The sequence below is a fragment of the Salvelinus alpinus genome, chromosome 30 (genome assembly GCF_045679555.1).
Source record: "Salvelinus alpinus chromosome 30, SLU_Salpinus.1, whole genome shotgun sequence".
NCBI classification, from domain to species: Eukaryota; Metazoa; Chordata; class Actinopteri; order Salmoniformes; family Salmonidae; genus Salvelinus; species Salvelinus alpinus.
Genome location: NC_092115.1, coordinates 5,001,515 through 5,020,731, shown reverse-complemented (window position 1 = coordinate 5,020,731; position 19,217 = coordinate 5,001,515). Strand labels below are relative to the sequence as shown.

The following is a 19,217-nucleotide window of genomic DNA, read 5'->3' as shown; positions in this document are numbered from 1 at the left end:
TTTTTGTACTTTTTAAAAATGATTAGTTGTTCCTTGATCTGCATGTTGACAGTGTAGTAAACGCTTTCTTATAGAAATACTGCATCAAATCGGTGTCAACCTAGATTTATCTTTGAGACAGATAAGACAGTAATTATCTAAATTGACACAAGGAGACAGTCTGACACCCATGAGCACAAGTACATTGACATTTTATTTACAATATTACATTATTTCCACTGAAGTTAGGTGTTCCCCTGAACAGTACCGTTCTTATTACAGTATATATATATATATTTTAAAGGCATCCGATACAGTGCACTACTTTGAACTGGAATCTTATGGGCTTCCGTAGTGCACTGTATCGGGGCTAGGGAGGTGTTGAAATACACTGTAGGTCTCTATAGATCAGCTCTGACACCGAAACCAGGTCCAGGGGGAGGCTCAGACAGACTCGTCAGTCCTCCTGCAGGCTCGCAGGAGAAACGCCCGTTCCTGGAAGATAAAAAGAAAAGAATGTGAGTCTATATACAGTATATTTCATTCTAGATTAAACAATCAAAGCCTGGTCAAGTGTATCAATAGTACTTTAATTCACTGATAAAACATGGCATCCTATTGCAGCCTGAGCTCCAAAGCCTGGAATATGTTTTTATTATTTATTTAACCAGGTAGGCCAGTTGAGAACAAGTTCTCATTTATCAAGATTTAAATAATTTATTAAAATATGGTTAGGTAAAATACATTTTTTTAAATACAGTAAAAACCAACTAGTAGTATTCAACCATCAACCCTTTGTGTGTGTAACAAGCACTAGTGATTGTCTAACATTTATTAGGGATGTGCCTCTCTCCTTTCATGAACTATTCGATACGCATCTATATATACACACACACATGGGCTCTGTTACGATACAGCAACGTTAACTTTAGGCTGACCCCGTTTAGTCGACTGGTCGAGTGTTTGGTCGAGTTTTAGTCCAGCAGTAACAGAACAATGAATGAAATGGCCTCTTGGACTGCACGGACACCACCCGACCCCCCCCCCCCTTTGGTTTTTTTACACTGCTGCTACTCGCTGTGTATTTTTTACACTGCTGCTACTCGCTGTGTATTTTTTACACTGCTGCTACTCGCTGTGTATTTTTTACACTGCTGCTACTCGCTGTGTATTTTTTACACTGCTGCTACTCGCTGTGTATTTTTTACACTGCTGCTACTCGCTGTGTATTTTTACACTGCTGCTACTCGCTGTGTATTTTTACACTGCTGCTACTCGCTGTGTATTTTTTACACTGCTGCTACTCGCTGTGTATTTTTACACTGCTGCTACTCGCTGTGGATTTTTACACTGCTGCTACTCGCTGTGTATTTTTTACACTGCTGCTACTCGCTGTGTATTTTTTACACTGCTGCTACTCGCTGTGTATTTTTTACACTGCTGCTACTCGCTGTGTATTTTTTACACTGCTGCTACTCGCTGTGTATTTTTACACTGCTGCTACTCGCTGTGTATTTTTACACTGCTGCTACTCGCTGTGTATTTTTACACTGCTGCTACTCGCTGTGTATTTTTACACTGCTGCTACTCGCTGTGTATTTTTACACTGCTGCTACTCGCTGTGTATTTTTACACTGCTGCTACTCGCTGTGTATTTTTACACTGCTGCTACTCGCTGTGTATTTTTACACTGCTGCTACTCGCTGTGTATTTTTACACTGCTGCTACTCGCTGTGTATTTTTACACTGCTGCTACTCGCTGTGTATTTTTACACTGCTGCTACTCGCTGTGTATTTTTTACACTGCTGCTACTCGCTGTGTATTTTTTACACTGCTGCTACTCGCTGTGTATTTTTTACACTGCTGCTACTCGCTGTGTATTTTTTACACTGCTGCTACTCGCTGTGTATTTTTTACACTGCTGCTACTCGCTGTGTATTTTTTACACTGCTGCTACTCGCTGTGTATTTTTTACACTGCTGCTACTCGCTGTGTATTTTTTACACTGCTGCTACTCGCTGTGTATTTTTTACACTGCTGCTACTCGCTGTGTATTTTTTACACTGCTGCTACTCGCTGTGTATTTTTTACACTGCTGCTACTCGCTGTGTATTTTTTACACTGCTGCTACTCGCTGTGTATTTTTTACACTGCTGCTACTCGCTGTGTATTTTTTACACTGCTGCTACTCGCTGTGTATTTTTTACACTGCTGCTACTCGCTGTGTATTTTTTACACTGCTGCTACTCGCTGTGTATTTTTTACACTGCTGCTACTCGCTGTGTATTTTTACACTGCTGCTACTCGCTGTGTATTTTTACACTGCTGCTACTCGCTGTGTATTTTTACACTGCTGCTACTCGCTGTGTATTTTTACACTGCTGCTACTCGCTGTGTATTTTTACACTGCTGCTACTCGCTGTGTATTTTTTACACTGCTGCTACTCGCTGTGTATTTTTTACACTGCTGCTACTCGCTGTGTATTTTTTACACTGCTGCTACTCGCTGTGTATTTTTTACACTGCTGCTACTCGCTGTGTATTTTTTACACTGCTGCTACTCGCTGTGTATTTTTTACACTGCTGCTACTCGCTGTGTATTTTTTACACTGCTGCTACTCGCTGTGTATTTTTTACACTGCTGCTACTCGCTGTGTATTTTTTACACTGCTGCTACTCGCTGTGTATTTTTTACACTGCTGCTGCTACTCGCTGTGTATTTTTTACACTGCTGCTACTCGCTGTGTATTTTTTACACTGCTGCTACTCGCTGTGTATTTTTTACACTGCTGCTACTCGCTGTGTATTTTTTACACTGCTGCTACTCGCTGTGTATTTTTTACACTGCTGCTACTCGCTGTGTATTTTTTACACTGCTGCTACTCGCTGTGTATTTTTTACACTGCTGCTACTCGCTGTGTATTTTTTACACTGCTGCTACTCGCTGTGTATTTTTTACACTGCTGCTACTCGCTGTGTATTTTTTACACTGCTGCTACTCGCTGTGTATTTTTTACACTGCTGCTACTCGCTGTGTATTTTTTACACTGCTGCTACTCGCTGTGTATTTTTTACACTGCTGCTACTCGCTGTGTATTTTTTATACTGCTGCTACTCGCTGTGTATTTTTTACACTGCTGCTACTCGCTGTGTATTTTTTACACTGCTGCTACTCGCTGTGTATTTTTACACTGCTGCTACTCGCTGTGTATTTTTTACACTGCTGCTACTCGCTGTGTATTTTTTTACACTGCTGCTACTCGCTGTGTATTTTTTACACTGCTGCTACTCGCTGTGTATTTTTTACACTGCTGCTACTCGCTGTGTATTTTTTACACTGCTGCTACTCGCTGTGTATTTTTTACACTGCTGCTACTCGCTGTGTATTTTTTATACTGCTGCTACTCGCTGTGTATTTTTTATACTGCTGCTACTCGCTGTGTATTTTTTACACTGCTGCTACTCGCTGTGTATTTTTTACACTGCTGCTACTCGCTGTGTATTTTTTACACTGCTGCTACTCGCTGTGTATTTTTTACACTGCTGCTACTCGCTGTGTATTTTTTACACTGCTGCTACTCGCTGTGTATTATCTATGCACCGGGTTGGGTAGGTTTCTTTCTAAATGTAATTATAAAATCAGTAACGGGAACTTTTTGATTACCCCAAACTCAGTAACATAATCTGATTATTCAGTTACTTTTAGATTACTTTCCCCTTAAGAAGCATTAGAAGAAGACACAAATGTATGTTACCAATTGAACCACATCTATTGCAGGATAAATCAATGTTAAAGTTTACATAGCTGACCATATATGGATGTTAAATGTTACTTTATGGGTTGGTTATGTAGGCTTCTTCTAACCCATCGCTTTCTACTACATAATAATACATTTAAATTATATCTTTACATTTAAAAACCGAAGTCTATCAGAATTCCAGTCATTCCAATAAATGTTAAACCCCTTGATCTTCAAGAATAGGACTTGGAAATATGGAAGTATAGATTAGCCAAATAGTTTTATCTGAGCATGACCCCAAAACTAAGGACTTATTAACCAGCCCTACTCTGTTGTCTATGATTGTGTTGTCATGGACGACTGATTGGGCTCATTGATTCCAGTTGAAAAATTAACGCTGAGCTCATGGAATGGCATGCTTAGAGCACTACTGAAAAGGGCTATTTACATGTGGAAAATCTATACCATATTCTGCATTTGCTACAGGAATATATTGTTTACCTTTTAGTTGGTGACACTATATCGTGATAATATGCAACCGTTTAAAGGGAAAATCTGTTTTGGGTAAAAAGCTGAGGGACGGGCCTGGAGAAATGTAACCAGTCTCAGATTAAATAGATAGAGATATGGATGCAAGGACTGACCATCCATGATATCAACATTATAGTTATAACCATGTTATGAGGCTACACAGGACTGACCATCCATGATATCAACATTATAGTTATAACCATGTTATGAGGCTACACAGGACTGACCATCCATGATATCAACATTATAGTTATAACCATGTTATGAGGCTATACAGGACTGACCATCCATGATATCAACATTATAGTTATAACCATGTTATGAGGCTACACAGGACTGACGATCCATGATATCAACATTATAGTTATAACCATGTTATGAGGCTACACAGGACTGACCATCCATGATATCAACATTATAGTTATAACCATGTTATGGAGGCTATACAGGACTGACCATCCATGATATCAACATTATAGTTATAACCATGTTATGGAGGCTATACAGGACTGACCATCCATGATATCAACATTATAGTTATAACCATGTTATGAGGCTACACAGGACTGACCGTCCATGATATCAACATTATAGTTATAACCATGTTATGAGGCTATACAGGACTGACCATCCATGATATCAACATTATAGTTATAACCATGTTATGAGGCTATACAGGACTGACCATCCATGATATCAACATTATAGTTATAACCATGTTATGAGGCTATACAGGACTGACCATCCATGATATCAACATTATAGTTATAACCATGTTATGGAGGCTATACAGGACTGACCATCCATGATATCAACATTATAGTTATAACCATGTTATGGAGGCTATACAGGACTGACCATCCATGATATCAACATTATAGTTATAACCATGTTATGGAGGCTATACAGGACTGACCATCCATGATATCAACATTATAGTTATAACCATGTTATGGAGGCTATACAGGACTGACCATCCATGATATCAACATTATAGTTATAACCATGTTATGAGGCTATACAGGACTGACCATCCATGATATCAACATTATAGTTATAACCATGTTATGAGGTTATACAGGACTGACCATCCATGATATCAACATTATAGTTATAACCATGTTATGAGGCTATACAGGACTGACCATCCATGATATCAACATTATAGTTATAACCATGTTATGAGGCTATACAGGACTGACCATCCATGATATCAACAGTATAGTTATAACCATGTTATGAGGCTATACAGGACTGACCGTCCATGATATCAACATTATAGTTATAACCATGTTATGAGGCTATACAGGACTGACCATCCATGATATCAACATTATAGTTATAACCATGTTATGGAGGCTATACAGGACTGACCATCCATGATATCAACATTATAGTTATAACCATGTTATGAGGCTACACAGGACTGACCATCCATGATATCAACATTATAGTTATAACCATGTTATGGAGGCTATACAGGACTGACCATCCATGATATCAACATTATAGTTATAACCATGTTATGAGGCTACACAGGACTGACCATCCATGATATCAACATTATAGTTATAACCATGTTATGAGGCTACACAGGACTGACCATCCATGATATCAACATTATAGTTATAACCATGTTATGAGGCTATACAGGACTGACCATCCATGATATCAACATTATAGTTATAACCATGTTATGAGGCTACACAGGACTGACCATCCATGATATCAACATTATAGTTATAACCATGTTATGAGGCTATACAGGACTGACCATCCATGATATCAACATTATAGTTATAACCATGTTATGAGGCTATACAGGACTGACCATCCATGATATCAACATTATAGTTATAACCATGTTATGATGCTACACAGGACTGACCATCCATGATATCAACATTATAGTTATAACCATGTTATGAGGCTACACAGGACTGACCATCCATGATATCAACATTATAGTTATAACCATGTTATGAGGTTATACAGGACTGGCCATCCATGATATCAACATTATAGTTATAACCATGTTATGAGGCTACACAGGACTGACCATCCATGATATCAACATTATAGTTATAACCATGTTATGGAGGCTATACAGGACTGACCATCCATGATATCAACATTATAGTTATAACCATGTTATGAGGCTACACAGGACTGACCATCCATGATATCAACATTATAGTTATAACCATGTTATGAGGCTACACAGGACTGACCATCCATGATATCAACATTATAGTTATAACCATGTTATGAGGCTATACAGGACTGACCATCCATGATATCAACATTATAGTTATAACCATGTTATGAGGCTACACAGGACTGACCATCCATGATATCAACATTATAGTTATAACCATGTTATGAGGCTATACAGGACTGACCATCCATGATATCAACATTATAGTTATAACCATGTTATGAGGCTATACAGGACTGACCAACCATGATATCAACATTATAGTTATAACCATGTTATGATGCTACACAGGACTGACCATCCATGATATCAACATTATAGTTATAACCATGTTATGAGGCTACACAGGACTGACCATCCATGATATCAACATTATAGTTATAACCATGTTATGAGGCTATACAGTGTTTGTTTACATTTACAATGTTTACAAACATTAGAGGAGAACAAGCTTCTATTCTGGGTTCTGATGGAATGTTGACAGTTGAACTGAACTCATGAGGCATTTTTATAAGTTGCATTCTTCAAGAATTAATATATCTATGTAGCAACTACAGATTGCCCCTTTAAGTCGGTCAAAAGTGTTTCCAGTTTAAGCACGTGTCTATTAGGCCCATGGATTTATATATCTTATCATCATCAATTAGATTGATCAATAAAAGCCCCAATTTTATTCTATAGGCTGGGATCCACACTATGCAGCTGTTATTCTATAGGCTGGGATCCACACTATGCAGCTGTTATTCTATAGGCTGGGATCCACACTATGCAGCTGTTATTCTATAGGCTGGGATCCTCACTATGCAGCTGTTATTCTATAGGCTGGGCTTCCACACTATGCAGCTGTTATTCTATAGGCTGGGCTTCCACACTATGCAGCTGTTATTCTATAGGCTGGGATCCACACTGTGCAGCTGTTATTCTATAGGCTGGGCTTCCACACTATGCAGCTGTTATTCTATAGGCTGGGATCCACACTATGCAGCTGTTATTCTATAGGCTGGGATCCACACTATGCAGCTGTTATTCTATAGGCTGGGATCCACACTATGCAGCTGTTATTCTATAGGCTGGGATCCTCACTATGCAGCTGTTATTCTATAGGCTGGGCTTCCACACTATGCAGCTGTTATTCTATAGGCTGGGATCCACACTATGCAGCTGTTATTCTATAGGCTGGGATCCACACTATGCAGCTGTTATTCTATAGGCTGGGATCCACACTATGCAGCTGTTATTCTATAGGCTGGGATCCGCACTATGCAGCTGTTATTCTATAGGCTGGGATCCACACTATGCAGCTGTTATTCTATAGGCTGGGATCCACACTATACAGCTGTTATTCTATAGGCTGGGATCCGCACTATGCAGCTGTTATTCTATAGGCTGGGATCCACACTATGCAGCTGTTATTCTATAGGCTGGGATCCACACTATACAGCTGTTATTCTATAAGCTGGGATCCGCACTATGCAGCTGTTATTCTATAGGCTGGGATCCGCACTATACAGCTGTTATTCTATAGGCTGGGATCCGCACTATGCAGCTGTTATTCTATAGGCTGGGATCCACACTATGCAGCTGTTATTCTATAGGCTGGGATCCACACTATACAGCTGTTATTCTATAAGCTGGGATCCGCACTATGCAGCTGTTATTCTATAAGCTGGGATCCACACTATACAGCTGTTATTCTATAAGCTGGGATCCGCACTATGCAGCTGTTATTCTATAGGCTGGGATCCGCACTATACAGCTGTTATTCTATAGGCTGGGATCCGCACTATGCAGCTGTTATTCTATAGGCTGGGATCCACACTATGCAGCTGTTATTCTATAGGCTGGGATCCACACTATACAGCTGTTATTCTATAGGCTGGGATCCACACTATGCAGCTGTTATTCTATAGGCTGGGATCCACACTATGCAGCTGTTATTCTATAGGCTGGGATCCACACTATACAGCTGTTATTCTATAAGCTGGGATCCACACTATGCAGCTGTTATTCTATAGGCTGGGATCCACACTATACAGCTGTTATTCTATAAGCTGGGATCCGCACTATGCAGCTGTTATTCTATAGGCTGGGATCCGCACTATACAGCTGTTATTCTATAGGCTGGGATCCGCACTATACAGCTGTTATTCTATAGGCTGGGATCCGCACTATGCAGCTGTTATTCTATAGGCTGGGATCCACACTATGCAGCTGTTATTCTATAAGCTGGGATCCACACTATACAGCTGTTATTCTATAGGCTGGGATCCGCACTATGCAGCTGTTATTCTATAGGCTGGGATCCACACTATACAGCTGTTATTCCATAGGCTGGGATCCACACTATACAGCTGTTATTCTATAGGCTGGGATCCGCACTATGCAGCTGTTGCAAGAGCACATTTTTCACTGGCTGTCCACTGGTTTCAAAAACAATGATTGACAGGCAGCGTAAACTTCTTGGGTTCAAATACACATTTAGATTTGTGAACAGCCATCCACAACAACCACAATCCGGAAGACACAAATAGCTAAATGAGAAAGCAGCAGTGTGATTCACATCTATGCGCTATGTAGATATCAATAATAAGTGATATCCGTATCGCCGTAGACTACAACACTGATGTCATCCTTTACCTCCAAGTGTTTATTCAAGTTGGATAATCTTTGGATGCTGACAGCAGTCGCACCATTGGAAGAGAGTTTGGGCTGTAGCCTACAAAAGCCTATTCCTGCTCTTTTCCCGCGATCCATCAAACACATTTGGTGTGTCATCATAGTGTTCTCTGATTGGTGGTCTGAGACTCTCAGGTGGAACAAACTTAAACTTGCGCCTTTTTTCAATGCTGATTTGAATGTCATTGAAAAACGACGTCACATTTTTTATTTTCTTAATTTAACTAGGCAAGTCAGTTAATTAAAGAATAAATTCTTATTTACAATGACGGCCTACTCCGGACAAATCCTCCGCTAGCCCAGACGACGCTGGGCCAATTATGAGCCGCCCTATGGGACTCCCAATCACGTCCGGTTGTGATACAGCCCGGGTTCGAACCAGGGTATGTAGTGACGCCCCTAGCACTGAGATGCTGTGCCTTAGACCGCTGCGCCACTCGGGGAAACATATTTTCTGAATTTATAAGTAATCTCGTTTTTGAAAAGTATCTAATCTGATAAACACAAACTCACTTCCTTGACAACAACGCTGCTCCCCGAAGCACAAGAAGCATGACTGTCCTGACTTCTGCTGAGGTCGTATCACAGTAAATACTGCACGGCCAATGCAGACGTTAGATTGACCATGTAGCGCCCAGATCCACGTCCCTCTCCACAATGCACGTCTCTCCCGCAAACTTGTGCACATTCGTTTCATAACTTCATTGTGTGAATTGTTTGTGTTTGTTTGTTAGTGTCTATCAATTCCCCATTACATGTGTCACCAGTACTACATCTACCATTCATTCATAGAATTTCTCATCTACAATGTTTGTTACGGTCATTTCTCTTCATGCTTTCTACATTATTGTTCCAGTCTTCCTGTTCACAATGTCAGAGTGGACACATTGTGCGCTCTGCAAACATTGAATTCCATCAATTTATTTGTCTTTTGTTTGGAGCGCTCCTGTGAATGTTGAGTCAGGACGAGCACAAAGTAGGTCTATAGACTACCTGGCCTGATTACACATAGAAGTAGACCTATAGACTACCTGATTACACATAGAAGTAGGCCTATAGACTACCTGATTACACATAGAAGTAGGCCTATAGACTACCTGATTACACATAGAAGTAGGCCTATAGACTACCTGATTACACATAGAAGTAGGTCTATAGACTACCTGATTACACATAGAAGTAGGCCTATAGACTACCTGATTACACATAGAAGTAGGCCTATAGACTACCTGATTACACATAGAAGTAGGTCTATAGACTACCTGATTACACATAGAAGTAGGCCTATAGACTACCTGATTACACATAGAAGTAGGCCTATAGACTACCTGATTACACATAGAAGTAGACCTATAGACTACCTGATTACACATAGAAGTAGACCTATAGACTATCTGGCCTGATTACACATAGAAGTAGGTCTATAGACTACCTGATTACACATAGAAGTAGGTCTATAGACCACCTGATTACACATAGAACTAGGCCTATAGACTACCTGATTACACATAGAAGTAGACCTATAGACTACCTGATTACACATAGAAGTAGACCTATAGACTACCTGATTACACATAGAAGTAGGTCTATAGACCACCTGATTACACATAGAAGTAGGTCTATAGACTACCTGATTACACATAGAAGTAGGTCTATAGACTACCTGATTACACATAGAAGTAGACCTATAGACTACCTGGTTACACATAGAAGTAGACCTATAGACTATCTGGCCTGATTACACATAGAAGTAGGTCTATAGACTACCTGATTACACATAGAAGTAGGTCTATAGACCACCTGATTACACATAGAACTAGGCCTATAGACTACCTGGCCTGATTACACATATAAGTAGGTCTATAGACTACCTGGCCTGATTACACATAGAAGTAGGCCTTGTAGACTACCTGGCCTGCGTGCAAACCTAGGCACATAAATGTTCCCATTTGGGGATCTGAAAGTGTTTCTGATTGGCTTAAATCGCACCACCACTAATGAGCTGTGGAGCTTCTCAGTCATGTTTTCTTCACCTCAAACAGAAAGCGAACGAAGTCGGTTTTTACATCAGCTGAGAAGGACAATAGTTCCTCAACGTATTTGAAAGATCTTTCCAGCTCTCTCCCCTTTGATGAACACTCAGAGTGAAAGGGAACAATGTCCTGCTCTGATCCAGTGGAAACACCATACAAACAGGCCTACCAGATGACCACTCAGAGTGAAAGGGAACAATGTCATGCTGTGATCCAGTGGAAACCCCATACAAATAGGTCTACCAGATTACCTCTTATCAGTGCTCGACTTGGACTGAAATATGCAATGGTGGAAGAAGTACCCAATTGTAAATGTATAGATACCCTAATAGAAAGTTACTCAAGTCACCAAGTAAAATAGTAAAGTAAATCAAACTATTTGGTTTTAAATATACTGAAGTATATTTTAGCAATTACATTGACTTTTTATACTTAAGTATCAAAAGTAGAAATCATTTCAAATTCCTTATATTAAGCAAAGCAGACGGTAACATTTTCTTGTTTTAAAAAAAATGTATGGATAGCCAGGGGCACACTCCAACACTCAGACATAATTTACAGATAGCCAGGGGAACACTCCAACACTCAGACATCATTTACAGATAGCCAGGGGAACACTCCAACACTCAGACATTATTTACAGATAGCCAGGGGAACACTCCAACACTCAGACATCATTACAGATAGCCAGGGGAACACTCCAACATTATTTACAGATAGCCAGGGGCACACTCCAACACTCAGACATAATTTACAGATAGCCAGGGGAACACTCCAACACTCAGACATCATTTACAGATAGCCAGGGGAACACTCCAACACTCAGACATTATTTACAGATAGCCAGGGGCACACTCCAACACTCAGACATTATTTACAGATAGCCAGGGGAACACTCCAACACTCAGACATCATTTACAGATAGCCAGGGGAACACTCCAACACTCAGACATTATTTACAGATAGCCAGGGGCACACTCCAACACTCAGACATTATTTACAGATAGCCAGGGGAACACTCCAACACTCAGACATCATTTACAGATAGCCAGGGGAACACTCCAACACTCAGACATTATTTACAGATAGCCAGGGGCACACTCCAACACTCAGACATTATTTACAGATAGCCAGGGGCACACTCCAACACTCAGACATCATTTACAGATAGCCAGGGACACACTCCAACACTCAGACATCATTTACAGATAGCCAGGGGCACACTCCAACACTCAGACATTATTTACAGATAGCCAGGGGAACACTCCAACACTCAGACATCATTTACAGATAGCCAGGGGAACACTCCAACACTCAGACATCATTTACAGATAGCCAGGGGAACACTCCAACACTCAGACATTATTTACAGATAGCCAGGGGCACACTCCAACACTCAGACATGATTTACAGATAGCCAGGGGAACACTCCAACACTCAGACATGATTTACAGATAGCCAGGGGCACACTCCAACACTCAGACATTATTTACAGATAGCCAGGGGAACACTCCAACACTCAGACATGATTTACAGATAGCCAGGGGAACACTCCAACACTCAGACATTATTTACAGATAGCCAGGGGAACACTCCAACACTCAGACATAATTTACAGATAGCCAGGGGAACACTCCAACACTCAGACATCATTTACAGATAGCCAGGGGAACACTCCAACACTCAGACATCATTACAGATAGCCAGGGGAACACTCCAACATTATTTACAGATAGCCAGGGGCACACTCCAACACTCAGACATCATTTACAGATAGACAGGGGAACACTCCAACACTCAGACATCATTTACAGATAGCCAGGGGAACACTCCAACACTCAGACATCATTACAGATAGCCAGGGGAACACTCCAACACTCAGACATCATTACAGATAGCCAGGGGCACACTCCAACACTCAGACATCATTTACAGATAGCCAGGGGAACACTCCAACACTCAGACATAATTTACAGATAGCCAGGGGAACACTCCAACACTCAGACATCATTTACAGATAGACAGGGGAACACTCCAACACTCAGACATCATTTACAGATAGCCAGGGGAACACTCCAACACTCAGACATCATTACAGATAGCCAGGGGAACACTCCAACACTCAGACATCATTTACAGATAGCCAGGGGAACACTCCAACACTCAGACATTATTTACAGATAGCCAGGGGCACACTCCAACACTCAGACATTATTTACAGATAGCCAGGGGCACACTCCAACACTCAGACATTATTTACAGATAGCCAGGGGCACACTCCAACACTCAGACATTATTTACAGATAGCCAGGGGAACACTCCAACACTCAGACATCATTTACAGATAGCCAGGGACACACTCCAACACTCAGACATGATTTACAGATAGCCAGGGGAACACTCCAACACTCAGACATGATTTACAGATAGCCAGGGGCACACTCCAACACTCAGACATTATTTACAGATAGCCAGGGGAACACTCCAACACTCAGACATCATTTACAGATAGCCAGGGGAACACTCCAACACTCAGACATCATTTACAGATAGCCAGGGGAACACTCCAACATTATTTACAGATAGCCAGGGGCACACTCCAACACTCAGACATAATTTACAGATAGCCAGGGGAACACTCCAACACTCAGACATCATTTACAGATAGCCAGGGGAACACTCCAACACTCAGACATAATTTACAGATAGCCAGGGGAACACTCCAACACTCAGACATCATTTACAGATAGCCAGGGGAACACTCCAACACTCAGACATCATTTACAGATAGCCAGGGACACACTCCAACACTCAGACATCATTACAGATAGCCAGGGGAACACTCCAACACTCAGACATCATTACAGATAGCCAGGGGAACACTCCAACACTCAGACATCATTTACAGATAGCCAGGGGAACACTCCAACACTCAGACATTATTTACAGATAGCTAGGGGCACACTCCAACACTCAGACATCATTACAGATAGCCAGGGGAACACTCCAACACTCAGACATCATTACAGATAGCCAGGGGAACACTCCAACACTCAGACATCATTACAGATAGCCAGGGGAACACTCCAACACTCAGACATTATTTACAGAAGATGCATTTGTGATGCATTTGTGTTTAGTAAGTCCGCCAGACCAGAGGCAGTAGGGATGACCACGTGTTCTCTGTTTAGTGAGTCTGCCAGACCAGAGGCAGTAGGGATGACCACGTGTTCTCTGTTTAGTGAGTCTGCCAGACCAGAGGCAGTAGGGATGACCACGTGTTCTCTGTTTAGTAAGTCCGCCAGACCAGAGGCAGTAGGAATGACCACGTGTTCTCTGTTTAGTGAGTCCGCCAGACCAGAGGCAGTAGGGATGACCACGTGTTCTCTGTTTAGTGAGTCTGCCAGACCAGAGGCAGTAGGGATGACCACGTGTTCTCTGTTTAGTGAGTCCGCCAGACCAGAGGCAGTAGGGATGACCACGTGTTCTCTGTTTAGTGAGTCCACCAGACCAGAGGCAGTAGGGATGACCACGTGTTCTCTGTTTAGTGAGTCCGCCAGACCAGAGGCAGTAGGGATGACCACGTGTTCTCTGTTTAGTGAGTCCACCAGACCAGAGGCAGTAGGGATGACCACGTGTTCTCTGTTTAGTGAGTCCGCCAGACCAGAGGCAGTAGGGATGACCACGTGTTCTCTGTTTAGTGAGTCCGCCAGACCAGAGGCAGTAGGGATGACCACGTGTTCTCTGTTTAGTGAGTCCGCCAGACCAGAGGCAGTAGGGATGACCACGTGTTCTCTGTTTAGTGAGTCCACCAGACCAGAGGCAGTAGGGATGACCACGTGTTCTCTGTTTAGTGAGTCCACCAGACCAGAGGCAGTAGGGATGACCACGTGTTCTCTGTTTAGTGAGTCCGCCAGACCAGAGGCAGTAGGGATGACCACGTGTTCTCTGTTTAGTGAGTCCACCAGACCAGAGGCAGTAGGGATGACCACGTGTTCTCTGTTTAGTGAGTCCGCCAGACCAGAGGCAGTAGGGATGACCACGTGTTCTCTGTTTAGTGAGTCCGCCAGACCAGAGGCAGTAGGGATGACCACGTGTTCTCTGTTTAGTGAGTCCGCCAGACCAGAGGCAGTAGGGATGACCACGTGTTCTCTGTTTAGTGAGTCCGCCAGACCAGAGGCAGTAGGGATGACCACGTGTTCTCTGTTTAGTAAGTCTGCCAGACCAGAGGCAGTAGGGATGACCACGTGTTCTCTGTTTAGTGAGTCTGCCAGACCAGAGGCAGTAGGGATGACCACGTGTTCTCTGTTTAGTGAGTCTGCCAGACCAGAGGCAGTAGGGATGACCACGTGTTCTCTGTTTAGTGAGTCTGCCAGACCAGAGGCAGTAGGGATGACCACGTGTTCTCTGTTTAGTGAGTCCGCCAGACCAGAGGCAGTAGGGATGACCACGTGTTCTCTGTTTAGTGAGTCCGCCAGACCAGAGGCAGTAGGGATGACCACGTGTTCTCTGTTTAGTGAGTCCGCCAGACCAGAGGCAGTAGGGATGACCACGTGTTCTCTGTTTAGTGAGTCCGCCAGACCAGAGGCAGTAGGGATGACCACGTGTTCTCTGTTTAGTGAGTCCGCCAGACCAGAGGCAGTAGGGATGACCACGTGTTATCTTGATAAGTGGGTCAATTTCCCTGTCCTGCTAAGCATTCTAAATGTAACGAGTACTTTGGGTTGTCAGGGAAAATGTATGGAGTTAAAAAGTACAATATTTTCTTTGGGAATATAGTGAAGTAAATGTAAAAATAGTCAAAAATATAAAAAGTAAAGTACAGATACCCCAAAAAACGACTTAAGTATTTTACACCACTGGAAATAAGTTCTGGTAATCATTTTTGGGTGCTGGTACTGTTTATATTTAGGTGGTCCACAATACTGTTGAGCTGATATTCTATAAGAGGAACAGGAACGCAAGCAGTAGAAAATGTGAGGTGCCGGTACGCCGCTCTGGTGAGCTCCTGCCAAGGTCAAGCACTGCTTCTTATCCTGTGCGTAAATAGCCTACAGCTGTGGAAACTGAGCTGCCCTGAATATTTTATACATTGTTGCAAGTTCGCTTGGCAAGCGTCAGGCTGACCCAAGTTAGTTGACACAATGTTTCAAATTCATTGCAGACAGGCCCTGTAGCCAATGTGATTTATAGGATATTGATTTTTATCAGGATATTTTCTACCTGCGGGGCTGCAATGTTTTTATTTGTTGGCTTTATGTAGACTATTTTTACATAATGGCATTTGCAATAGAAATTACTTTTTAGGATTATAATTTTTCATTTAGATTTGGATATAATTTTGATTGAGATATGAAGACATTATTATAAATTCAATGAAACTATTTCACAAAAATTTGCATTTGAAAACCATAACTGTAGAAGTGGTCAGACAAATTGCCATTCCACATGAGAAAAGGTTGCCGACTCCTCATGTAGCCTATTACTACACAGTTACTACACAGTTACTACACAGTTACTACACAGTTACAATGCAGTTACGACGCAGTTACGACGCAGTTACGACGCAGTTACGACGCAGTTACGACGCAGTTACTACACAGTTACGACGCAGTTACTACACAGTTACGACGCAGTTACTACACAGTTACGACGCAGTTACTACACAGTTACGACGCAGTTACTACACAGTTACGACGCAGTTACTACACAGTTACGACACAGTTACGACGCAGTTACTACACAGTTACGACGCAGTTACTACACAGTTACTACACAGTTACAACGCAGTTACAACGCAGTTACTACACAGTTACAACGCAGTTACTACACAGTTACTACACAGTTACTACACAGTTACTACACAGTTACTACACAGTTACTACACAGTTACTACACAGTTACTACACAGTTACTACACAGTTACAACGCAGTTACTACACAGTTACTACACAGTTACAACGCAGTTACTACACAGTTACAACGCAGTTACTACACAGTTACAACGCAGTTACTACACAGTTACTACACAGTTACTACACAGTTACTACACAGTTACTACACAGTTACTACACAGTTACAATGCAGTTACTACACAGTTACTACACAGTTACTACACAGTTACTACACAGTTACTACACAGTTACTACACAGTTACAACGCAGTTACTACACAGTTACTACGCAGTTACTACACAGTTACGACGCAGTTACGACGCAGTTACGACGCAGTTACGACGCAGTTACTACACAGTTACGACGCAGTTACGACGCAGTTACTACACAGTTACGACGCAGTTACTACACAGTTACGACGCAGTTACTACACGGTTACGACGCAGTTACTACACGGTTACGACGCAGTTACTACACAGTTACGACGCAGTTACTACACAGTTACGACGCAGTTACTACACAGTTACGATGCAGTTACTACACAGTTACGATGCAGTTACTACACAGTTACGATGCAGTTACTACACAGTTACGATGCAGTTACTACACAGTTACAACGCAGTTACTACACAGTTACAACGCAGTTACTACACAGTTACAATGCAGTTACTACACAGTTACTACACAGTTACTACACAGTTACAATGCAGTTACAATGCAGTTACTACAGTTACAATGCAGTTACTACACAGTTACAATGCAGTTACTACACAGTTACAATGCAGTTACTACACAGTTACAATGCAGTTACTACACAGTTACAATGCAGTTACTACACAGTTACAATGCAGTTACTACACAGTTACAATGCAGTTACTACACAGTTACAATGCAGTTACTACACAGTTACAATGCAGTTACGATGCAGTTACTACACAGTTACGATGCAGTTACTACACAGTTACGATGCAGTTACTACACAGTTACAATGCAGTTACTACACAGTTACAATGCAGTTACAATGCAGTTACTACACAGTTACAATGCAGTTACTACACAGTTACAACGCAGTTACTACACAGTTACAACGCAGTTACAATGCAGTTACTACACAGTTACAATGCAGTTACTACACAGTTACGATGCAGTTACTACAGTTACAACGCAGTTAGGCATAAAGTTCGATAAGGATGCTGAACTGAAGGAGAGGACGTATCAATCCAGTCACAACAGATAGGAGATATTTTCGGGGGGGAAACAATGAGTAAAAACATTAGTGAACTGGCGATTTTTCATAACTTTTGAATCTGTTTTCTGACCCATGCATGCTTAATCTGGATCGGTTTGAGCTCCCGAAACCAGTGCACTACCATCTTAAACATTTGAACCAGGAACCGATGGTGAAATCGTTACGTCCCTAAACAGTCTTCATAGTCCCCTGCTAGACAAGTAACATAATGCCGCTGCATGGACAGGAAGAGCACCAGTCCAGAACTAGTCTTTATAGTTCCCTGCTAAACAACATGCTGTTTGTATTCACGAGACAGACAGGAGGGTAGACGTTGATACCTGGGCCCAGGCGGAGGGACGTTCCCAGCTTTCAGCTCATCAATGATCTGATCCATGTCTTTTGGACTCAGGTCTTCCTGGAAAGCAGAGGACAGAAACGTCACAATAACATCCTATCGCCACAACACCAGTCTATTTACCCAGTAACGCCACAACACCAGTCTATTTACCCAGTAACGCCACAACACCAGTCTATTTACCCAGTAACGCCACAACACCAGTCTATTTACCCAGTAACGCCACAACACCAGTCTATTTACCCAGTAACGTCACAACACCAGTCTATTTACCCAGTAGTGCCACAACACCAGTCTATTTACCCAGTAACGCCACAACACCAGTCTATTTACCCAGTAACGCCACAACACCAGTCTATTTACCCAGTAACGCCACAACACCAGTCTATTTACCCAGCAACGCCACAACACCAGTCTATTTACCCAGCAACGCCACAACACCAGTCTATTTACCCCAAGCAACGCCACAACACCCAGTCTATTTACCCAGTAACGCCACAACACCAGTCTATTTACCCAGTAACGCCACAACACCAGTCTATTTACCCAGTAACGCCAC

General features: G+C 42.0%; 1 protein-coding gene across 2 annotated transcripts in view; it reads right to left on the bottom strand.

Moving 5' to 3' along the window:
* Positions 1 to 174: 174 nt before the first annotated feature.
* LOC139560166 (NADH dehydrogenase [ubiquinone] flavoprotein 2, mitochondrial-like) overlaps positions 175 to 19,217 on the bottom strand; it is a 31,193-nt gene continuing 12,150 nt past the window's right edge. Inside the window, exons 7-8 of one of the 2 annotated variants that reach the window (XM_071376714.1) lie at positions 18,642 to 18,718; positions 175 to 474 (exon numbers count right to left, since the gene is read on the bottom strand). In XM_071376714.1, the coding sequence (XP_071232815.1) occupies positions 381 to 474; positions 18,642 to 18,718 (171 nt within the window). In that variant the 3' untranslated portion in view covers positions 175 to 380. The remainder of the gene's footprint in view (positions 475 to 18,641; positions 18,719 to 19,217) is intronic. The other variant, XM_071376715.1, reaches the window with a different exon arrangement.